Here is a 25,344-nt window from a genome sequence, read left to right as displayed (position 1 = left end):
TCTCTCTCTCTGTCTCCCAGGGTCTCACAATCCCAGTCTCCTTCCCCATGTTCCTCAGAATTCCTGCCTGGCTTTCTATCGAGCCAGTTCTTCCCCTCGGTGAAAATCCTGCTCACAGGCATCTCTCTTTTCACAGTACCTGCTCCTTCTACCCACTCACATCAGGCATAATCTCTTTGCCCCACTAATCTCAGGATGCTGCTTAATTTCTTCTTTTCTTCTCAGCCTTTCTTCCTTGACCACTTCTCTAGCACTCCTAGTCTCTGCTCCCTTCCCAGTTTCGCCCCTCCCAGCCTGCTCTCACCAGATCCTCTCAAAATACTTCCCCAGCCTGTGTTAATCCCTTTGCTCTTTCCTACTTCTCCATCATCTCCAAGTCACAGTGTTCCTGTTCAGTCTTAGCCTTACCACACTAAGGAAGAGCTGCTGATGGGAGAGTAGGCTGGGATGGGGGAAACTGGGACAGGAACAGAAACTAGAAATGTGAGAGAAATGGTCAGGATGGGATTACCAACCTATTTTTCCATCAAGTGTATCCCTAGAAAAAATAAAACATTCGACTGCACTTTATGCATACCCAGAAAGAAAGATAGTAGCCTGAGGATCACATATTTAGCATGGAAAATTTCTGCCTAAAGACTAAAATTTGGCCGTTATAAGCAACAAAAATTTGGATCATTGCAAATATCAAAGAATCTTAATTAACAATTTGCCATTATTCTAGGTATAATATAACATAATGTTATCCCAAAGCAATAACTGCTTCATCTGCACGACAGCTTCATATTATTATTTAATTCTTATGTTGTGATAACTTGGGATACTCTCAGTAAGGATCAGAACATCATGTTATAAGACTTCATACACACATATACTACAAAACCATCTCTTTGGGAAAGGGCTTACAGTCCAAAATGAGTATTTAATCAGCTGAAGTCTTCCCATTTTGCCCAGTAACTTGCTGATTATAAGAACATGAGGATAGAGTGCAAAACACATGTAGGTTAAGTAATTTTAAATAACCAATTATCCACATCCAGCCATGCTGGATTTGGGGTTTAATTGCTTCAGACATGCAAGCTTTTTCTCCAGTTATCTTTTCACAGCCCACAAACACAATTTCCTGTTAAAGTAGCATTGCCCTGAAAATTCACCATAATGAATTTTCCAGTCTGAGCACTCTGACCCAGTTCTAAGTCAAAAGTTCTCCTAACTAAAAAACACAGTAAATCATAAGTGAGTGATATTGGCCTAATATAACAAGATTCTCATAATGAAGTAGAAGCTGAATGCTCAGCTCCTGAAAAATCCATATCTACACTTTATAGATAAACAACTGGAAACCGCAGAGCTCTATTTCCAAAATCCATATAAAATGCTGTACATTTGACTTAACATTTAGCTGTAGCTTTCTGATTCATAAAATCATAAATCAAATTATTTGCTTATTTTCTCCCTTGTAATAGTTGCACAATGCTGAAATTTTGCCACCAATCTTGGAACACTGAATCTGTTTTCAGCTAGCATTTCTTAATTTTATTTTATAAAGCATCAGGTTAAAAAATGACCCGTATTTCTGTGGCAATTTCTCTCTTGTATGTATAGTAGCAAAGAAAGAAAAAAACATGAGTACTTATTATTTTGTTAAGTGTGTTCGACTAAATGAAGTTATAAAAAAATAATGAAAATCTCTGCAATTCACCATAAAAAATTCATTTCCAAAAAGAGCCAGTAAAGCTGTCAGACAAAAAAAAATATTTTCTATGGTATATACTATTAGACCATATATAAATGAAACTGCACACACATCAAGACCTAAATAACTATATAAATGCATCCTAAATTTCCTGACACAGATGGTGGATCATATACAGACAAGATATGCATTCCCAGAAGATTTTTCTTTAAGAAGAATAAGAAAAGGAAGATGAAAGAATAGTGGGGAAATGTTTCAAATACTATTAAATTAAAACAAAACCCACAAGATTATGCTGCAACATTAGACAATGCAAAGCAAGTGAAAGCAAGGGATGACACAGTCATTATGGCTCTGATTCAGGAAATCGCTTAAACACATGCATGAGGACATCTTAGTTCAGGAAAGAATGTAAGTACAAGCTTAAATTTAATCATGATGAGATTTTCACGTTTACTCTGACCCCTGTATCCTGGATCCAGCAGCTGGAATAGTGGGAGGAGATACTAGAAGTCCTCTGTACGGCAAAGGCAGAGAAAAGGTCTCCTGGCAGATGAACTGAGCTTGATGGCCCTCCAAGGCATGGTGTAGGAGGGCATCTGAATGAGGGCAAAGCTACGGGCTCCCAGAGCACTGGGGTTTCTGTACAGATCACGCTTTGTAGAGCAGACTAGGGAGGCTGCCTAATCTGCATTGGCCAAAAGCTCTTGTAGGCAGCACAAACTCCCGAGATCATGAAGATAACTTTTATGTGACCTTTGTCTCTTCTGCTTCTAGTTCTTCTCTGCTTCTCCCCTTAGAAATGCAGCAGATTCTCACTTCAAGAGCTTAAATACCACTGGCTTAAACAGGAGTTGGGCACATGCCAAAGGTCTGAGAATAAGAACACTTTCGTACCTTGGGGTGATCAGTAAAGATAATGTTTCCACTGCAGTCAGCAAGCAGAAGGAGATAGAAATATTGCACTTAAATCTGTGGAAAAGGAGAAAATCTTGGTTGTCTTCATTAACCTGCTACCAGAAAGTAATGATGAAAACATTCTTTACATTTCTCAGGCACTGCAGATAAAAGGAGTTACATCAAGTATATATATCCTAGATGGTGAATACTTCTTGCCAAAAGTGTTCAAGCAGATTGTAACATGTTCTTTATTTCTTTAAAAATACTTAAGTTAAAACACTTATTTCTGGATGTCCTTTATCAATCATGGCTGTCCATCCTGTTACCAAACTAATAGGTATATTATTCAGATTACGGGATCAAAAGTCAGAAAAGGTATGAGTTGTGCTAAGACAATAATTTTGCACTTTCTATGTGTTTTATACTGCATCTAGTACAAAGAGCAATTCATTTAAGTTCATATTTAGTGGGAGAGAATGATAATATGGTGGTTGTGTGATGGCTGCTTAGACAGAGTAATCTTAACTTCAGGAACTTCCTCTCTTCTTGGCATTTCTGATTGCAGCTTCAATAACAGAACAGCCTGTTTACCCTATCTGTTGAGCAACAAGGCACTCTTCCATATTTTATGCTACAGTTTTTGCATCAAATTTTCTAGCGAGTTTTTTTTTTCCTATTTTTGTAGGTAGCTTTAAGGAGCAATAAGAGTAAAAAAAAAAAAGCAGAAGATAATAATATTTTACAACATATAAGCCAATAAAGAACAAAACCTCCTTGATCTACCCTAAGGACCCCCACACTCACCAGTGCAAATTAGTTCAACTGTTTCTGAATTTCATTTTCTGAACTACTCTGCTTATGTATCTATTACTTTTTGCTGGATTTGCCAGCAGACCATGGAAATTTAAAACCTTCAAAATATCAACCCAAACAAGATTGGAGGTTCTTTGCAAATGTTAATAAAATACAAAATGGTTGTAAATAGTACACCTTTGCATCGCTATGGAAAAGAATATTCTAGTTCCCTCTCTCTCTCTTTCAGTTATGCTGCACCCTAATTACAACATGAAAGTAAAAGTCAATCACAGAGCTGATGGTAGGGTTTCATATTTACCATACTTTCAGTGGAAGCATTTTCCTGAGTAATAACAACTGGGTTTGGTCTATTTTTAAGACCACCATTCCAGACCTAATCCCAGACTCCCCAAAATAGGCTGTCTTTGATTGCATAGGATCAAAACCTCACCTTGAACATGTAAGCTAGTTTTGCGAACTGCAAAATTAAAATTATTATTGTCTGTTTTCTCCTTCTCTATGCATTTTCTCCTTAACATTGCAAGACTTCTAGGTTTGTCCACCAAATGATATAAAATGACATAGTTAATGATAGTGTTACCAAAAATATCATTTCCTTTTTAAAAAAAAGATATTTTTATAGAATTAAGTGCACGTCATTTTTGAATATGATGTTTTATTTGCAAAAATGTAAATGATCTTTTCACTAAACAGCAAACAAAATGATGTATCTCTGAAAAATATGATAATGCTTTTTTAAGGATGTGCAGATGGTGCAGTTAGAACATCTGCAGCAACAGAGGATCCGAAGAGAACAGGAATTCTTTGAGAGGATGAGTTAGTACCTCCAATCTTTTTTTTTGCCTTTTTTTTTTTTTTTGCAATGTTCTTTACCAAGAAGCATTCTCTGCCCTGGAGTGCTCAATATTTGGCCTCTTTTCAGAGCTTCTACTATACTCAAGAGAAAATCTTAATCACAAAATCTATTAAACATTTTAATCAGTCTACGGTCCATTTTTCAACGTGTCATCAGCTCAGGTTTTTTATTTGTATCAAACAATGTCTATTTACACAGGCAGAAAGCACCTTCATAAACAAGATAGTCATGTAATGGAGAAGAGTTAGAGAAGGTCAGCAAGGATCGTCAGAGGCATGGTACAGTTTTGGGATGAGGAATCACTAAGTAATACTGCACTTTTCAAGCCAAAAAGCCAAACTGGCTGGATGGTTGCACTCAAAGCTGTTGCGGTCAACGGCTCAATGTCCAAGTGGAGTGGAGACCAGTGATGAGTGGCGTTCCTTAGGGGTCAGGTACTGGGACTGACACTGTTCAACATCTTTGTCAGCAACATGGATCGAGTGCACCCTCAGCAAGTTTGCCAATGACACCAAGCTGTGTGGTGTGCTCGCCATCAAAAGAGGCGTGACCAGCAGGTCGAGGGAGGAGATCCTGCCCCTCTACTCCGCTCTTGTGAGACCCCACCTGGAGTACTGTGTCCAGCTCTGGGGGCCCCAGTACAGGAGAGACATTGAGCTGTTGGAGCGAGTCCAGAGGAGGGCCACGAAGCTGATCAGAGGGCTGGAGCACCTCTCCTATGAGGACAGGCTGAGAGAGTTGAGATTGTTCAGCCTGGAGAAGAGAAGGCTCTGGGGAGATCTAATTGTGGCTTACCAGTACCTGAAGGGGGCCTACAGGAAAGCTGGAGAGGAGCTGTTTATCAGGGAGTGTAGTGACAGGACAAGGGGTAATGGGTTCAAGCTGAAGGAGGGTCGATTTAGATTAGATGTTAGAAAGAAATTCTTTCCTGTGAGGGTGGTGAGGCACTGGAACAGGTTGCCCAGAGAGGTTGTGGATGCCCCATCCCTGGAAGTGTTCAAGGCCAGGTTGGATGAGGCTTTGGGCAATGTGGTCTAGTGGAGGGTGTCCCTGCCCATGGCAGGGGGGCTGGAACTAGATGATCTTTGAAGTCCCTTCCAACCCAAACCATTCTATGATTCTATGATTCTATGAAAATAACCAGGGAATACGTTAGAGGCCTAAAAGTCCCTTTCAGGGAAAGGACAGTGTGGATTGGCAGCTCACTGCCTTTTCAAGAAGTGAGGTGTGACAAATGAAGCGAGCAGGAAGTGGGTTCAAGCCGGACAGAAGATGCGGTTGTGCTGTGGGTCTCCTTGTCATACAATGTTTTATGTGACAGAAGTTTACAGAGGTACAAGGGGATACTGAACAAAGCCATGGAAAAGAAATCCATTCAAGATTGCTAAATGCTTAGAAATTGCATCTGGTTTAAAAAACCTGCAAATGCCTGGAAACTGGAGGAATACATGTGGAAAACATCATACAGCCTTGTCTTGGTTTTGTACTCTTCCCTAGAGATCCTTTTTTTGTCCATTGATTTAATTACAGAGGTAGATGAATCCTTGGTCTGACCGTATGGGGCTACTCTTCTGTTCACATATTTTAGTCCCCTTGAAGTCAGAAATGGTTATGTGTGCAAATGTGCAGGTAAAAATTTAATTAAACTTATGAAACGACTTTTAATGATCTTCCCTACCATTACATATCCTTCTGTGCGTCAAGAAGAAAGTGGATTACAGTGATTACATAGTAGGTGCTGTGCTTGAAGATCATCGAGGAGAGAAGCAGCACTTTACAAAAAATGGTCTCTGCCTAGACCATATGTGTAGTTTCATCTAGTCTAGATGAACATCTTCACAAAATTAAAACATTCTAAATATTTCATTTTCAACATCCTCACAAAAATCTGGCTTTGGTTCTCCAGTTCAGAGGTGCTCAGACGATTAAACTACATGGGGAATGATGCCCACCTTAAAATAGAAGTATATTTACCCATTTCACTTAAAGTTCAGTAATCCAAGACAGTGAATGAACTGTAAAAAGTACTTCTTAAAACCAGTATTTCAAACATATTTTAATCTTCTTTATATCATATTTCTACGTAATCCAATTAATTTAACTTTTTCTAATTCTGTTCATTATGCAAGTCCTGGAAGGACTTCTGTACTTCATCCTCTGTGAGTGAAGGCTCTGGCATTTATATTATGGCTAATGCAGATGGTGAGAACACTGTAGCTGCAGGTGAAGACTCCAATTCCTCGAAAGGCCAATGTGGACCCTTAGTGGGGGGCTATTTATTCCATGTTACGCAGTGATCTTTTGTTGGCCAGCTTCTTCTCTTGGTTGCCTTGCCCAAATTTTGATTCCCAAATAGATTTTACAACAGCCCTGAAATAGAAAAAGGAATTAAACAAAAACATACCTTTAAGTAGGTTTACATAAATTGCTCTGAATCTTTTCCTTCCCATCCACAATTACTGTAATTGCTTTGTAAAATACTTATTTCCAATCTCCAGAAGCTTGTTCCTGTTTTCTCTACTGGCAACACAAATATTGAACTACAGAGAAATTTAAATAGCTCACCCCAGGTCATGTTTGTCATCAGTAATACCATATTTTGATCAAATAAAATGTAAATCACATTGTATGCTGTCCACCTACCAGTGAAGAATCATAAAGATCATGGCAAAGATCACACCAATAGTCACAATGATTCCAGTTACCAGGCAAAAGACCAGAATGGCTTCTGTTCTTGATTGCCCTGTTTCTATTCTCTTTGATTTTTTTGTTTGCATTTCTGAAGAAAAGAAATACATGGTCATTATTATGTTCAAAATTTCAAATGAATCAGGCATTTAATCTGATGGACAGGACTGAAAAGGAGCAAGGCTTGATTATTTACTATCTGGCATCTTTCACAATCTTCAGGCCTTTACTGTATCAGCAAAAGTTAGAATAGTAGCATTTTATACCATCTTTGCAAAGGCATATCTAACCAGGGGAGATGCAGAGAAATAGAGATCAAGGCATGTGGAGTGGGATACATGTCACCTAACAGCCATGAAGCACAAAGAACTGCAATTCCTAAAGACAAGGACAAAAATAAAGTGGGAAAGCATCTATTTGGTGCCTGTTAAGAATAACTAATATAACAATGTTTTTGCTTTAAGAAATGCTTTAATGTAAGTTTTCAAGACATGTCCATGTAAGATATGTGAACAATAAAGACAGAAGAATTACCACAGGCTGGCTGCCACTTGAGGCAGGCTGACTTCTTTGTCCTGTGCCTGGTACCAGGTGCTCTGCCACCCAGGGCTGAGGCACCACACTACAGAAGAATTCTAACAACGGTAATTGCTGCAATAATAATGATAATAACAAAGCCAAAAGAGAGTATGCTAACAAAAGACCAGATTCAAGGACTCAAGTGCTGCTTTTCAGTTCCCCCATCTCTATCTAGGTCTCCAAAGCCTTTATTTAAAGCAAATAACCACCGAGCATGGAAAGGAGTTGTTCTGCATGGGCCAGAAACACATAGCGAGGAGCAGCTGCATGAAGCTGAGAAGTGACAAATGTAGCAAGGATACAAAGTAAAAACGCATTTTGTAATGCTGCAGCCTGTTCGACCATTCACCTAAGGAAACTGAAGGCCCTGCCATTACTTAGGCTGTTTCTCTAAGACCAAACGTACCAGTTAGGAAATGACTCTAACAAACAACCCAGGAAGAGTAGAAAAAGCTGAACATAGTTAATCAATTTCCCCCATCTGTTTTTTGGACACTGGATAAAGAAACACCTGGAAACCAAACCCAGTCACCTTGTTGTGAAATTTAATTGACCTTATTTGTTCAGCTGCATTTGATCAAATCAATGAACCGTCAGGCATCTTCCCAGATCCCTCCAGCTTTGACAATTTTACACAAGCCAACCCTAATTTCTCTTCATTTTCCCTCATATAGTTTCTAAAACTATAAGATGCTGTGTCGCTGCTGACTGGTATGCAAAATTCATGTTCACACTGGTAGGAATTCTGTGTAGCAGAATGACTGCAGGAATACCATTTCTATTCCTATTCCATTTTTACTTCTGTATAAGGTCCTGTGCCACTGTCATCACCGTAGTATCTAAGCAACTCTTCCATTGCATCATTTGAGTTTCAGTCCCCTGCATCACAGAATTTTCATTCTGGTATTCTTAAACCACATCTCATCTATAGGAGTCTCCTGATCGTTCTGCAAGGTACAGAACAGGTAAGAATGGTGAACTGGCTGAGAATATCATACATAGTAAGTCTGAATACTGGGCTTTTCATACAATGTAGAACTACCTGCTTTTAGTCTAATTCACTTCACTGACCGGGCTGGGTCTTTTTAGAATTACGTGCAGTTGTGGGGCATGGAGGTTAATGAAAATTATCTTTGATTGTTCAATTTGATTAATGTCATATATTTTCCCCTTGGCAAAACGTGAATTTAGAAGTCTAGGAATACCTCTGTTTACAGCCTGTAGCAGGAGCCTGCTGAAAAAAACCCCAAGTTTTATGTCATCCACAACTAATCTATTCAAGTTTTCTTCCTAGGCAAGAAATTCTTCCAATAGTCAAGAACCAGAACTGCCCAAGAGACAACGTGATAATACAGAGGGGATGTCTTCCAAGTAAATGCACGTGCTTAAAATGCAAGCAGGAAGCAGACAGGAAAGCAGCTTCCCAATAAGCTGGTTTACAATAAGCAAAGACTGATTCACATCAGGTGCATTTTTAAGCCCCTGACTGCACTGCTAAAGTCCAGACAACACTCCCAATTAGTTCGTGAGAATTTTGCCACAGCCAGAATATGCCTAAAAACATCTTAAGCTTACAGTTAAGGTTACAAAGATGTATTTACATCAACTTTTTTAAAAAGTCCACTTAGCTTAGTAAAAATAAGAAGAACAATTCTTTTTTGAAACATGTGAAGTCTAGTTCAATGACTTTCAACTTAAAATCTACAGCCCACTGCGGGTCTGTGGACTACTTCACTATACAGAATGATGGAAAAAGGCACTATCATATATATTCTGCAATTCATTGAAAAAAATTCCTAAAACTGTGTGCACTCCACTAGAAATTTTCTAGGGTTCTACAAACAAAAAAGACATTAATAACACATCTGACAGTTTCAAGCAGATTGCTTCCAGTCCTACTGAAAGCTTGGCATTCTCACTTTACCTGTTGATTATTTATATTCATCCTAACTAAAAAAGGAATGCACTTAAATGAAATGCAAGGGTGAGATGATACTGCACTTAGATTGTAGGCACTGCTGGATCTAAACTGTGAAGATCCATTTATTTGGGCAAGTCAGAAGAAGGCAGGAAGGAAGGAAAAGAAGGAATGTTCCAATTTAATTTGTACCTTCCACCAGTGCTTGCTGATTTGCGGCCAGCCCTGTGGCAGAAACCCCAGAGTGTGCTGGTTATGGCTCGTGGAAGTCTTTCCAACAGCTCAAATGGTCCAAGCACCATACACTCCCTCCACCCCAGATCCTATCTGCCATGTCAATGGGGGGACAACAGGCTGGATTAACAGAAACCAAAAGTGTCACCTGTATGGCCATTACCAGCTGCTAAGAAGCTTGACAGCTTTTTTACCTTCTTTCTGCCATCAGAACAATATAGTTAGTCTGCGCCACTGTGCAGGACCTGGCTCAAGGACCTTAGAAATTTACGGCTTTCTTATTTGGGCCCAAAGAGATACATCCCATACCTCTCTCACACCAAGCACCAGAGCAGGATAGCCGTAAAACAGAGAGTACATTCTCTGCTGTGGTGTGACCCAGCAACTATATTTGCATTGTGTATCACAGTTTAACAAGGCTGCTTTGATTTCTACAGAGTGTAGTGCATCTCTGGACTGTCCTCTGCCTTCATGGAACCTTCTCTCCTTTAATTTGCTTAAATCCAAATACATTCAGAAGCATCTGTTGCCACTGCTACCATTTCCCTCCTGAAAATAGCAGCAATACAAATTCTGTCTCTGCATTCTATTCAGTCATTTCTTCAATAAGACAGAGATTCACAATACTGTAAATCATATATATCAGGAAAGTGGAACACGTGCTTTTTTAGCACCATTTCTGTCCAAAGGAAACCCACTACTTCTGCCAGCAGCACTGTTGCTCTTCATCCTCCTCTTCCCCTGAGTTTTTCATTGAGCTGGAGTTCCTCCTAGACCACGATGTTGAGTGTACAGCAGTGCTCCGTCTACAAGCAGACACTCAACCAATTGTTTATACGGTCCAGCAGCCAACAGGAGTTCTTTCCACTGGTTTTCAGATCCAGATAGTATGCATCAGTTTGGCAGAGGGGAATGTGATTCTGCCTCTGCAGGCTGATTTGGGTGTGTGTGTCCCCCCCTTAATATAATGGTGATGCATAGCTTTTTTGTTTCCCTTCTAGATTATCTATAAGCCCTCTTTGATGTATTAAAAATGGATGGATATATGCTAATGGGAGAGCAGGATTACATACACACAGAGGAGATCCAAGCTGTTAATCTTGAGTACTAGGATTCCCCATTGCCTTTCTGTGCAAATGGCCATGCTGATTACACATTTGTACAGCAGCCAGTTACAGAGATGTGACTTGTCTCTCTCAAGGAAGCTCTGGCACTGAAGTCATCAGCAGGAAATGAACTAAAGGGAGATGGGGGCTAGAATGGCCTCTGAGACACAGAAATGCTATTGCCTCCATCTTCTCCACAGAAGTGCCACTAGACACACATCCCAAACTCACGCTCTCGCTCATGAGAAGCATGGAGCTTGGAGCACAGCTGGGACCTCAGTAGGCTGACACCCTTCACATAGCATCCTAATGAGGATCGTTCTCTGCTCTCGCATTCCTCCCTTGCAGAGTCCTCCCTTCTCACAGGACTATTATTACTAAACATGAATAAACCTCCTTCCAGCCCCAAAGTCTTCACAAAACACCAAACAACACAACGGGTGGGAGTGTGAAACAACACCCTTCAGTGTATCAGGGTAGTGATTTAGTAAGAAGGACATATAGAAATATCAGTTATTAAAAAATGGGATTTTCCTTGCAAAATCCCAATAATTTTTGATGAACATAAAATACTTTTTCTTCTCTGTCATATTTCTCTTGCTATATAAGACAACGAGAACCCATTGGTCTGAAGGGTTCTGAAAACAAAAAGAAGAGCCAAATTACTAAAAACCACTCACTCATGTAAAAAAGGTCATTAGGGCAGTGATCACTGGTAAAGGACACATGGAAGTTCTCCATGCATAGCTTTAAAATTAACTCATACAAAGTTTTGCCACGTGACAAATACACACAAATTCCTGTGAGGTTTTACCTGCCCTTTTGCAACATGTCTTTCCTTCCTCCCACACCTCAAACTCTGAAGCAGAAAGTCTCACGCTATGTATTTTCAAGTGGTGGCTTTGAGGCCAGGCTTGCAGACGGTGTTGCTGAATCTGGCCACTGCTGTTCACGTGGGTAAAACATTACAGTGCTGGAAAGAGGAGGAAGGACAAGACCAAAGCAAACACATTCGCCTCTTATCGGCTGCATTGATAATTTTTAGGTCTGGTGATGACTTCAAAGCTTTCTCTCTAGGAAAGTGCCAAGGAGAAAGGCCAGCCATGGAGTAAACACACTTCCATTCCCCCTGCCCTGTTGTGTAGCTCTGGTTTGAAGAAATGTATCTCTGTGGAATAGTGAAAGGAGTGATCTAGGTGATGAGAAAGACAAAATACGCAACTTAAGCTTACTGACTTCAGTGAGGCAGAGAGATGGTGAGAATTGCCTTGGATTAAAAAAAAAGTAGTAATTTAGGAGGTAATAGAGAGGACCCGCTCTTTTCCTGACTAAAACCAATTTGCCCTTTCAGCTGGTTCAAATATACCTCCCAAAATCTATACGAGACCCTCTCCCCACAGGCCTGTTGTATCAGGTGCCAGTGCCCAGGCAGTGAGGGGCTGTGAGGAGCAGTCAGAGCTGCTTCGAGACCAGACAGATAAATGGCAAAGAAAAAGATGTTCACTCAACAGAAAGATTTTCTGGAGTAGGTAGAGAAGCCATCTTGTTTGAAAGGGATTATAAACTTAAGGCTCAAATTCCCCAACCATCATTTCAAAAAAAATTTTAATGAATTGGGAAAGGCAGCATTGTACCATGGGCAGAAACGTTACCCCTGCCCAGAGTCTGAACAATACAGCAAGACATGGTCTCAGAGAGCGGAGCAGGTCTGAAAAATACAAGGAAGCAGCTAAAAAAAATCTACATCCAAACACAAGGAGTCTTGCCACATCCACTGACACTGTCAGAAGGATCTTTCTCATTTCCTCCTGATCCTGTTAGAAAAGTAAATGCAATCTTCTAATCTGGCTAGACTTCTGACCATCCACACAGAGCAAAACTAGATCTGTAAGATGAAAATCGTGGTACATTCAACCAAAACTTCAGCTGATAACTCCTTCTATGTACCTAATTAACAGCTAATAATTTCTTATGTCCAAATAATGGCACTCCTGGGGAAGCAAAGCCCAGAAACACCTCTATACAAAGCCAAAGGACACTGCTCTGGCACAAAGCACAACAACCCGCTGCTTTTAAGCCTTAGAGCTTGTCTTCAGATTTCTGTATGGTCATATTTTCTGAACCCAGTAAGTCTCAATCCTTGCAAGAAGTTCTCAGTGGGTATCTATGTTGGGCGGGTTTCATCTGACCACTTTTCACCAAGACTACACAGTCACAGCTTAAACACAAGTGTGTGAGTCCTCCTACTGATGACTCACCGACTCAAGTCAATGGCACCATTTGCACGCTTAAGCCTAAAAGAGATTATGTGCTCTGCTAATTCAGGTCTCAAAAAGGAAGCTTCCTCTGTACAAAAAAGAACATAGAGACTGAATGGGGGAAGGGGGGGAGCTTTGAGTGTTTTGTGACTGCCAGATGGATTTAGAAAATGAATAAACAAATTCCATGTTACTGTACAATGGCAGAAAGGACCTCAACAGAGATACAGGAAACAGCCTATTTTACTGAAGAGAGAGGTAAAAAAGCAGGACTCCCAGGCCAGACATTTTTAGCTAGGTAAACATGGAGAGGAGAAACACAGAGAGGGGTATCTCCAAGGATTTCTTGATTTCTAGTCTGCCATAATTTTTCATAAGATCTGAATCTGCATTTTTTCATTAAAAGTTTCTATGAGTTTCTATGAGCAAGACACTTTCACTCTTTCTCTGATTAGAAAAGATGGAGTTTCTGAGGAGCTGTTCTCATGGTTTGAGAAAATCAGCACAATGCTACATTTCCTGATGAAGTCAGCAAAAATCCCATTAGCAGAGGAGATGAGAAAGATAGTACTGGGGAAAAGTTTTGTCATGTATTCTTTTTAATGTTAAACTTCACCAAATCCATTGTGTATAAGCAAATTCCAGATGGCCACTAAAAGAAAAACTCCAAAAGGTTGTTTTCCTGCTTCAGTATTGAAGTGGAAAGGAGACTTAACTGCAGAACCCATGCTGCTGGTGCTACATGGCTAGTGAGAAAAAAAAAGAAGTCTATGATGTTAACCAACCTGGGTGCAATAAAAAAATAAGCAGGTAATAGGAAAACCTCCTTATTTTAGCTTGAATTTTTACAAAGCATAAAGAAAATACTCATTCCTACCACAAGGAACCTCTTCATTCCCATTCTGTCATTTCCTTTTATAAGTCTCTTTTATTGGCCTGCATTTCATGACAGTCATTACCACAGCACACAAGCTCCTGCCTATACACTATACTGGTGACATGCAATCTTATGAAGATTGAATACTACATAAAAAAACACAAGGCCATATCACTAGAAGACTGTAAGCATCTCTATGAGCTTACCAGTTGTTGCGTAGACTGCATATTTTACAGAGGCGATTGTATTTCCATTTTCTTGAGTTTCGCACTGGAAAGTAACCAAATGGATATCTCTGCAAGCTTCCATAATAGCCGAATCATTGGGAAGAATGTGTGCTGTCTAGCCATACATAAGATAAGATAAGATAAGATAAGATAAGATAAGATAAGATACAAGATAAGATGAAAGAAAGAAAGAAAGAAAGAAAGAAAGAAAGAAAGAAAGAAAGAAAGAAAGAAAGAAAGAAAGAAAGAAAGAAAGAAAGAAAAGGAAGGAAGGAAGGAAGGAAGGAAGGAAGGAAGGAAGGAAGGAAGGAAGGAAGGAAGGAAGGAAGGAAGGAAAGGAAGGAAGGAAGGAAGGAGGGGAGGGAGGGAGGAAGAGAGGTGTTGTATTTTTTCAAATAGATCTGCAAAGACTAGTTGCGTTGTCAGACGCACGAAAAAGTTCTTATTCTACTCCAACAGCTTTCAACTTGTCAGGACCTCTTGGCTCCTGGGAAAATTTCTCCCATCTCTTCAACACCTCCTATTTGAACGACTGGGAAGGGCAATAATCTGCCCAGAAGTCTGTACAATTCAGATGGAGCATGTGGTAAATACATGCAGTATGCAATTTTTCTGCACAAAATGGGGTTCAATTACTCACCTTGTTTGGAGTTATCATCTTCCAAACAAATTTAAATCGATTTTCGGGAGGCATATAAATACAAGGCATCTTCACACAGGAAAGGCCTTCAGAAATTGGTATTCCCCCTATAGGAGGAATGTTTAATACGTACATCATCAAATATATGAAACATCTCTGTATAGATCATGAAGTTCATAGTTCTTCAAACAACAGAATGTTACTTGGAAATTATCCTTTCCCTTAAAATTACCTCAAATACTTTTTGCTTGGTCTAATGTCTGGAACGAAGCATATAGCAGAAAAACGGTATTTTACAGGGAGTTGAAATCAAGCGTACATCAGTACAGAAATGAGATCTGAAACATTACTGGATTGCTTAACAGGGTGATTGTAGGGTTGAATGCAATCACTTCATTCCACTTCCACCACACTCACAAAGAACAAGGATGTTTCCTTTGAATCAGCTTATTTGCTGTAGATTACTGTATCACAGTGTTCCACTTACATCCACAGTCTACTGGCCTTCGGCATTCCTCCACACGGACAATACATTTTTCTTCAGTCCCGGGGCATCCACTGGTTAACAGAACTTCTCGAATGCCAATCCCTTTGGGGGAAAAAAAATCTTTCACTCTGCATTTCTTCATTTCCTTCATACTCTGTTTTTCCTTTCTCTTTCTTTACCCTGGATGTTAATATGTTGTATCTACCAAATACCAGGCAAAACACATCATCTCAGAGTGCCTGCTAAAGCTATCCCATGTTGGTATCTAAGATTGTAAGACAACATCTACTTCTGTCAGACTCTGCACCGTAGGGAGCCAGATTCTTAGAATCATCATGTGTCAGAAAAAGAATTCAAAATGAATTCAAAACTTTTCTCACAGAAAAACAATTTTAAATGAAACTAGTATATGTTCTGCAAAACAGTGAATTCACTTTAAATATAAAAGCATTTAAGCTCCTGGCCTTTAAATTCTCAAATCAGATGGCACAGAGAAGCTCGTACAGACTGCCAACTCAGTCTGCCTCCAGTCTTGTGACTGACTGAATGTCTTCAACTCCCACCAAGGTCAGCAGAAACTGAAGGTACTAAAAACCTCCTGGCACTGAGACTGAGGAACCTAAGTTACCTAACAGTGACCAACAATGAGCGATACAAGAATACCACTAACAGCCCCCAAAATGAAGCCTCTCAAGCATGGAGGCTGGTGGTCAGTAACAGAGGGCTTCTTGTGAGAAACAGGTGAAATCAAGCGTTGGCCACCAGGACTCCACCTGCAACATGGAGGGTCCTACTGAAGACAAAGAACAGGAGATAACCTATCACAAATGTGTAAAGTTAACAAAAATTCCTACACTATATTCAAGCAAGCAAAAAATAAAAATGTTCACACTCACTATCTGGATTTCAATGGGAACATCCTCATTTTAACAATTATGAACAAATTCAAAACAAGTGCTATAATTGTTTTTGCCAAACAGTGTGTACACGGTTCATTGGAATGACATAGCTTGTGGGGGAGGCAGGAATAATATGTTTAGGCCCAGTAAACACTGAAGGTTTTGCCATTTTTCCAGAAGCATTTTGTTTACTAATAGGCTTTGAAAGAGGAGAGTTAAAACCCCTCTTGCAGTATAAAAAATAAATAGAAAATTTGTTTGAATATTGCATTTATGATGCGTCTGCCTTCCTTAAATGTGTATTATGTAAACCAATGGATTTCAGAATGTTTCAGAGATGTCATGTAACTTGTGAAACAGTACTTCAAGTGACAGAGGGAGACAACACCACTTACTGAAAATGACACAAAATGAGGATCGTTCTCGACTCCAGAGAATGTCTCATCTCATGGATGCAGAGACAGAGGTGTAAATGGCAGTGATCTGACACTTTTATTAAAGGCGTTCCTCTTTCTTCAGTGCCATGTAGGTTTTTTTAGCTAATAAAAAAGACAGGAAACCTATGAAAAGCCAAAAGGCTGGCTTGATAAAATCTAGGTGCTGGGCTAGCTCTAGTCATACTCATCAGGAAAAATCTCACCGTCTTATCTATGGGAATATTAAAATTTGGGAAGCATCATACTCAAAGGGCTGATGAAAAAAAAAGCTCTTTTAATTAGATCTTTTGGTATTCCTCTGTCTCTTCCTTTTGGACAGCTTTTTCTTTCATTCCCATGTTTCCTTTCCCCACTTCTTCTTAGTAGCTGCCAATGCTGATGAAATTATTCTACTGAGAACCTCTTAACAAATGAGGTCTTAACTTCAACAAGTCATACAAGTTAACCTAACAGCAAACTGGCCACAATGCAGTAAAAATAAATTACCAAAATGAAATTCACCCTAGAGAACTGTAAATTAATAGACTGGTGGAGAAAGGGGGGTGAAGAGGAATGATCCACAAAGAACTGAATACTTAGCAATAAAAAAACAGTGGTTATGAGAGAAATTCAGAGGTAAGAGCGGCCAAAACAATCAGATCATAAAGAGACTGAGGCAAATTTCATGCAGGTATGACAAGAAATCATTATCATATGCTTTAATTAAAATTTAATGCCTCTGTAAGCCTGGACTATGACTAGAGGAGCGATGGATCTGAGCCACAGCATTTACTGAGAAAAAATAAAGAAAATGGAGTCAGTTCAGAAAGCAAGAAGTATCAAGGGCTAGACAGAGGAATCTAGGGAGTGAGGAGGAGTATGGAGGAGGCAAAGAGCTTACAGCTTTACTGGAAGAATGAAGAAGCCACCTCTCAGCCTTTCAACAGCCAAACATGCCATGCACTGAACAGCCTGGACTAGAATGAAGGCTACAAACATGATCTGAACTACAGACATGAGATGATACCAGATATGTGATGATGCCTTCTTTTTTGTTAGAGCTCCTCTTTCCTGATTCTTCAGTAAGACTACATAATTTTCAGTATTAAAGGGGTTAAACATTTTGTGTTGGGCCTGGCGGGGGTGGAATTAACTTTTCCCATAGTGGTCCTCATAGTGCTGTGCAGTGTTGATAACACACCGACGTTTTGGCTGCTGCTGAGCAGTGCTCCCACAGCATCAAGGCTTTCTCTTCACACCCCACAGCCCCCAAAGACCACTAGGCTGGGGGTGGGCAAGAGGCTGGAAGGGGACACAGCTGGGACAACTGACCTAAAGTGACCAAAGGGATATTCCACACCATATGACGTCATGCTCAGCAATAAAAGCTAAGAGTCACGAAGGGGCGGGGGGGGCAGCATTTATAATTAAGGCATTTGTCTTCCAAAGCAACCACCATGCATACTGGTGCCCTACTTCCCAGGAAGTGGCTGGACATCAACTGCTGATGGGAAGTAGAGAATAATTTTTTTTTGCTTGTTTCCTCTGCTTCTGCACATGGCCTTTGCTTTTCTTTATTAAACTGCCTTTATCTCAACCCACAAGTTTTGCATCTTATTGCATCTTATTGCATCTCCCTGTCCTGCTGAGGAGGGGAGTGATAGAGTGGCTTGGTGGGCACCTGACAGTCAGCCAAGGTTAACCTAGCACAACATAAACTCTGAGGGTCCAAAGATAAAACTGAGACAAAATTCAGTGAAATTCCCTGAAAATAAGGAACATTTGAGACATCTCCTAGAGGGATGGGACTTAAGGAGCAGTTTCTTAGTATCCAAAAGATGTCTGCACCAGAGCAAGTGATGTTATTAAGAGTATGGAGATACATATACGGCATCAGTATATGGAACATATAAGCAGATTTGAAATTATGAAGTTAAGAAAGATAAATATTAAAGTATGTAGAAGAAAAAAAAAATGTCCTAAAACCATAATGTCCTAAGATTGGAAATAGGAGGGAATCAAGGAAGTCCTATCATTGGAAATAAGAAAAAGTGCCTGGAAAAAAATGAGAAGGCATACTCTAGAAAACATTAGATTGATGGAGGCAAAAACTCGTCTCTCTTTTTTCTGTGGTCTTACAAGAAGCTGAATTTGTTCTGAAAAAAAATTAATAGCATTTCTGAATCAAGACTGCTTCCTTAGCAATATAATTACCACCTCACAGCAGTTTCTGTCGCCACCCTAAACTCAGAGATGTCTTCTTAAGGCTCATCTCATTTTTCCTCTCTCCCTTCCTAGTCCAGAATGATACCTCTCCTCTCCATTGCACAATTTATAAATTGTATAAATGTGGAATACAGAACAGGCTACTGCAGGCAAGCAATTTTTTGGCAATATTGTATGTGGGAAGACATCTGTGAGAAGCATCAGAAGATCTTTCATCTTCTGAACATCTCACAGATGTTCACAAATAGCGAAAATTGTTACTTTGGGGAAGGCAGCTCATGTGCCAATAAATGTAGGGAACTGGTTTAAAATAGGAGCTCGCAGGCTGTGAAATTAATAAAACAACAGATCTGACCTAAACTCCTAATGACAATCAGCCTGATTGTTTTTGTTAATTATAGTTATTGGCAATTGAAATCAATGAGAGGTGAACAAGGGCAAGCAAATTACAACTGCTAAATTGCTAGTTAGCACTTTTTCTTTTTTTTCTTTTTTTTTTCAAAAACAAGTGACAATATGTTTTATTCATCTGCTTTGCTACTTACCACATGTAACTGTGCATACTCCAAATTCCACTTCACTGGACACACTGGCATTCAGACCTGAACACAAAGTCTAAAGTTACAATGACGGGATGGAAATGCCCAATTAACAGGAAACTCACTCCTTGAAATCTTTACTAGTTTGTAGTTGAAATGTGAACTTTGCCAACATTTTTGCTTTCACTAACTAGACTAGAAAAACAAGACATTTATGAAAAATTTATCATAAAATCCAGTCTGAATAGCATTCATGTTTAAACCTTAAGATGATTCTTTAAAATTAAAAAAAATGTATTTTTCTTATAAACCAGTCTATGATGTTAAATTAGTCTACTGAATGCCCTGGGAAGTGCAGTGTCTAGGTTCTATGCAAATTATAGGTCTTCCCTGAAAAAAGTTAAGAAAATTTTTCATTAAATAATATTCAGTTAACTCATGTCTTTGTTCTTGCTGGCTAACGTACGCCTTCCCACATGATTTTTCCCCCATCACACTTCAAGGTCAAGTTTAGACAGCCAGCACAAAGATGAGTCAACCAGGTACAGTATTTTAATTAGGTACTGGGGTTTTAATCACTGTGATTGGGTTCTTTCCATTTTTTAATGGTACTTTGAGGTTTCAGAATGGGTTTCACAGAATGTAGAAAAGCAAAAGGTTCTCATCTCCATCTGGGATTCAAATCTGGATTATATATTTTATTCCTAATAGCATGAAATTTGAATGTTTGTTTATAAGGATACTGAGATACAGTAAATGTTCCATAGAGAAACTAACTTAGTGAAGCTTCTTTGGAAATTATTCATTAAATAAGCAATAGGTCTTTTCAATTCTTCCAAATGCAAAGAGAAAGTCACTATGACTGTTTTTACAAGTCTACACTGCCAGTCCCGCCTACTCAGATTATTTTTTTCTGATAACAAATACTTACCAATGTAAAGTTTGCTTTCACTGTCTCTCAGTTTTTTATATTCAAGATTTATGTTTACAAAATGTTATTTCTGTGCAGCAATGCAAGTTTATATATCACTTCTTGCTACTAAATCTCTGAGTAACATTTACATTTTTCACACACTATCCAAAACTTTAAATTTCTCAGGTTGAAAGGACCAGATCCATTTCTCTTGCAGTCAGTGATATACAAATATAAAACCTTTATTCCTCCATTGTAAAGGATTTACACTACAGCAGCAGCACGGTGCGTTCTGTACAATGATACACTGATACTGAACTGTTTTTCCCAACATTATAAACGAGCCATCAAAATCTTATTCTTCTGTTATCTCTAACTGTCTCTATGGTTTTGACATTTACTTCAGCATATAAGCTGTGCTCGTCAGAACAGTCTTCTAGCGTATGCACAACAATCTTTAAACAATAACTTAACTATCCAGCTGAATGATAAAAAATCCAACCTTAGCCAAAACATAAGGAAAAAAATGATAAGATTAAAATCCCATGAAAACAGAGACAACCTTTAAAACAGCTAATGTATCCTCAAACTCTATCTCTAATGAGCCTTCAAAAATAACTTCTTTAGAAGATGGTCCCCACCATGGACATCCTATCATGTTTCCCTTAGTTTCTTTTAAATTAATGGGGCATTCAACAGTCTTGTCTAACAGCAACTACCACAGCACAACAGAGAGGAGGAGGAGAACTGAAGGATCCTGTCCGCAGTCTAAATACAGTCCTGTTTAAAAATGCCTGTTTTCAACTTGGCACAACGTGAGTTGCACTTATTCGTGTGTGCAGAATAAACGTAAACAGGCAACAATGAACAGGAGGGAGGGCTAGGACAGCTTCAGATGATGTAAATTCTCAACTCAAGAGATTTCTGACAATTTATATCCGCTTGTGGTAAGCCCCAAACCTCTACCCTGAAAGTAGGCATTACTGTAATTCAATTTTGAGGTGACAGGCTGAGTGTAGTCACAGCAGGGTGTCATCATATCTGAAAGGAGAAGCTGCCATTTCCCATCCAGACACAATTTTTTTTAAAAAAAAGGAAGAAAAAGCTTTAGAAACAGGAAGAGACACAAAACTTCAGATATTATTAATAGAAGGTTGAAGGACTTTGCTAACCAGTGAAAGCAAACTTGTCCTAATTCTAGGTAAAGGGGTATCAACCATGATGCCCTTTCAGGGTACTTCTGGCTTCAGGAGCACCACAATGCACAATATGACTCCTTTGTCAGAGATTCATAATGATGAACTGACTATAACTCTAAATAAAAAAGATACTGTATTTTCTAAGTAGTAATACTCCAAATAAACCTTTAAACATTAGAAGCTGATTGGTTCTACATTAACGAGTTAATCACCAATCCTGATTTCTGATTTAATGAAAATTAAAAAAAATAAACAACACAAACTTTAAGGGAAATAAGATCAGGTTCACTGATAATCCTCCAGATAACATAAGACTTTTTATATGAATGTTCCATGCCAATATCACAATACCAAGTTTTGTATTGCTTCCTTTACTTGCCTTTCCTCCATACATTTTAAATGAACCAAAATGTTAAGAAAGCTTCCGGTAAGAAACTACAGATCTTTCTACTTATATAAGATGGCTGGTTCCAGTTGCATCAGGTTCAGATAAAAATATAGTGTCAGCCCTATGCAAAAAGAATTATGTATATAGCTGCCATTAGCATTAATAGGAGTTATATATGTAAATCCCACACATGCTGAGATAAGAATGTGCTAAGGAACTGCATTTACATTCCTGTCAGGGGCTGCAATTAGTACCAGCACAGCAAAGGCAGTCTGTACTCCTGTCTACATTTGGAAGCCTTGTAAAACCTATGTAGAACAGAAATCTTTGCCATTAAACACCATTTTAATTACAAGCCACATTGCAGCATACGTGCAGGATATTTTGATAAACACTTAAAAAGCCCACAGAAGTCCTACTAAAAATGTCAACAGAGAGCTCTCAAAATCATGGTTGTGAACCATAGCGGAACTCCCTCACTCCTGAGTTGGGCATCTCATTCTTGCCAAGTATTGTGGCTTTAGTACTCAGGGGTCCTGAAAGTCAAAGTGCAGAGGGGAGGGGGAGCAGCACCGACCCAAAGTCATACCACCAAGGCAGCTAAGGGGATGCAGGTTTCCCAGGACAGAAATCTTTCCATGGGCAATTGGCTTTGCACTTGACAAAGCGTCAGCTGTGAACCTGTGCGGTTCGTTGCTCGACGACAGACGGAGGGGGTTTGCACGTATCCGACTCTCCGTAGCCCACACTTTCGGCTACGAGAGTGACGAGCAGATCCGGAGCTTTCCCCGTCTCCCCAGCCTCCCGTTGAGGAGGGCCCCTGTGATGCTGCACGGCTTAATAAAGCACTGCATACACTCTGACACCTTCCCACTGCCTGCATATGACACCGAGGAGAGATCGTTACATCCTGGCGGTGATTAAGCCTTGCTCAGAAAGCACGACTCCGGGCAGCCCCGCAAATATCTGCTCTGCCACACGAAATCTGGCCTCCCTCCACCCCGGCCCCGCAGCCCCTGCCTCCGGGGGTTGGGGGGGGGGGGGGGGAAGCCGGGCGGGAAGGGCGGAAACTCCCCTCGGCGGGAGTGGGGATCACCGGATCTGCGGGAGAAGCCATAAGGGGAGACGAGCAGGCAGCCAGTCGGGCTGCAGCGAGACCAGCGTCCGCACCTCTCGATGAAGAGCCCCGGCGCCGGAGGGCGCGCCGGGGGCCGGAGGTGGCTGGGACGAGCGGCGCCCCCGCCTCGGTGCGTCCGTCCAGGGCCTCCGTACCCTCCGCGCTGCTGCCGGTCACGGCGCCCGCTGCCAGGAAGGCCAGGAGCAGAGGCAGGAGCGGGGCCAGCCGCCGCGCCGTGCCGCCCGCCCGCAGCGCCATGCCGCCGCGTCCGAGCCAGAGCCCGCCGCGCCGCCCGGCAACCCTGGGCGCGTCACAACGAGCCCGGCCCCAGCCGAGCTTCCCGCCCGGGCTGGCTGGTCCGGGGACCCCGAGGTCTTAGGTTGAAGCAGGCAACCGAAGTGAGAGGAATTTGCCGCCGCTTTGTTTGGCATTCACTGGTGATGGGAATACTGGGCTGGCATGCTGGAGCACAAGCCCCTCTTTCCAGTAAAATCGGTGGCAAACTTTGTGGCACCCAAACTTTGTGGCTACCTGCTAACGATGGTCCTGAATAATAACATCAGCAAGTAAAGCTTTTGATGCTCCAAAGTCCAGAAAAGGCAGATTTAGTTTCTAATCTTGGTGGTTGGCTCCTGTTTCTTAAAACATTGTTCTAGGTTTTCCACAGTACCTTGCAGCCCCCCGTATGCCAGAGCCCTGTGCAAAGGGGGGACTGTGCAAAGTGAAGAAATGCAGTTGTGTACAATGGGCACGTCAGACAGCAGTTCTGATTTTGAGTGGGACGCCAAGACCAGCAGGTAGAGAATATAAGAGCCTGATTGCAGTGAGCATCCCCACCACCCAAAATCAGTGTTTTCAAATGATGCTCCCACATTTTACACAGAAGCCATGTTGTAGTCACCACTTTGATGTTGAGAAAGCCTCTGCAGATGTCCCAAGCTATCTGGGCAAGAACTTCCTCCTCAGTGAGCATGACTTCCATCAGCAATTGCATTTCCCCGGAATAAAGAAACGCAGCCAACAGGGGGTTGCTCGTGAGTGCAAAGCTGGACCTGGGCTGTGAGAAATTCGCTTTCTTGGGAGTTGAAAATGAACAGAGCTTTCCCTGCATTTGAGACTACCCATGTATCTTATCTCTTTGTCTTAGCCTTAATAATTTCTTCCCAGGACACCTGCTCTCACATGTGCAACAGCAAATATGGAAGAAGATTCCTGGAACTGCTCAAGCTACTTCCCTAAAGGCTAGAAGAAAGATTATTACTTTTATAAAATGCTTGGGAGGCTCTCAGATGTTGAAGGCAGAGAAAGCTGGAGAAGTGGGAAAATACTATTTGATGGGTAATGAACCATCATTTATTCAATAAAGTTCATGAAGCTGTCAAAGTTGATGTTGCCAAAATAATAATTATATCCTTAATAATAGCTCCTATTTCTATATCTTCAGGCCTCAAAGTCATCTACAACTAGAAAAAAAGTCAATATTGAATAAAACCAGTTGTCTCTAGGGAAGGGGAAAAGATTGACCAAATAGGTTAGATCCAAGTGTGTATTCTAGTTTTTCTTTCATCGAGACATTTTTCAACACACTTTCCTATTTGTGTGTATCCACATGTAATATATACCTATATATACACACAGATGCACATATATTCTGTTCCACTGTGGTTGCTTGTGATGGGATGCAAGAGACATTTTATGTTAGAATGGTTTGGGTTGGAAGGGACCTTAAAGATCATCTAGTTCCAACCCCTCTGCTTCGGGCAGGGACACCCTCCACTAGACCAGGTTGCCCAAAGCCTCATCCAACCTGGCCTTGAACACTTCCAGGGATGGGGCATCCACAACCTCTCTGGGCAACCTGTTCCAGTACTTCACCGCTCTAACAGTGGTGTTAAGAAAATACGAATAATTTCCAAGAACAGCAGGGCTACATACTTCTCTAGAAGAAATAATTTTTTACCATCTCTACAGAATAAGCAGGAGCTCAGCTTTTTAGGCTGGGATCTAGTAAAAAGCTGGATGGCATCGTGTGTATTTTCTCAACGTTATCAGCAATGTCCCTTCCATTCCTTCCTTGTACTTCACATACTTGGTGTTAGTCTTTGCGTCTTTCTACAGTCTGTCTTCTGTCCAGGCTCTCATTTTTTATGACTCTTCTTTTTCTGTTTTTTTTTTTTTGGGGGGGGGGTTGTTTGTTTTGTTTTGGTGTTTTTTTGTGTTTTTTTTTAAAGGGGATAACAATACTAATGGCAATGGCCAATATCCACTTGGCTCCTGCAGTTAAGTGGCTCTGTGGAGCAGTAGTGAGCTCCCAAGTGGGCAGAGCTGTTCCACCTACTTGTGTTGCTCTCACAGCTGGCTGCCC

General features: G+C 40.6%; 1 protein-coding gene across 1 annotated transcript; it reads right to left on the bottom strand.

Annotated features, from left to right (window-relative positions):
* Positions 1-6,516: 6,516 nt before the first annotated feature.
* SPACA1 (sperm acrosome associated 1) lies at positions 6,517-23,237 on the bottom strand. The gene is made up of 7 exons (XM_075749992.1): positions 23,033-23,237; positions 19,369-19,425; positions 15,283-15,384; positions 14,796-14,902; positions 14,135-14,270; positions 6,912-7,047; positions 6,517-6,638 (listed from the first exon to the last, which is right to left on the bottom strand). Exons 1-7 carry the CDS (start codon positions 23,235-23,237, stop codon positions 6,545-6,547), a joined length of 837 nt encoding a protein of 278 aa, XP_075606107.1. The 3' UTR covers positions 6,517-6,544.
* Between the last annotated feature and the right edge of the window lie 2,107 nt (positions 23,238-25,344).

Source organism: Balearica regulorum, chromosome 3 (assembly GCF_011004875.1).
Source record: "Balearica regulorum gibbericeps isolate bBalReg1 chromosome 3, bBalReg1.pri, whole genome shotgun sequence".
Classification (NCBI taxonomy): domain Eukaryota; kingdom Metazoa; phylum Chordata; class Aves; order Gruiformes; family Gruidae; genus Balearica; species Balearica regulorum.
Note: the sequence above shows the minus strand (reverse complement) of the source record. Positions and strands in the feature narration are given on the sequence as shown.

Coding starts and splice junctions, on each gene's coding strand:
- SPACA1 (XM_075749992.1), bottom strand. CDS start 23,237: ATGGCGCTGCGGGCGGGCGGCACGGCGCGGCGGCTGGCCCCGCTCCTG. Junction 14,271..14,795: donor AGATGATAACTCCAAACAAG/GTGAGTAATTGA, acceptor ATGTATGGCTAG/ACAGCACACATTCTTCCCAA. Junction 7,048..14,134: donor TGCAGTCTACGCAACAACTG/GTAAGCTCATAG, acceptor TCTTTTCTTCAG/AAATGCAAACAAAAAAATCA.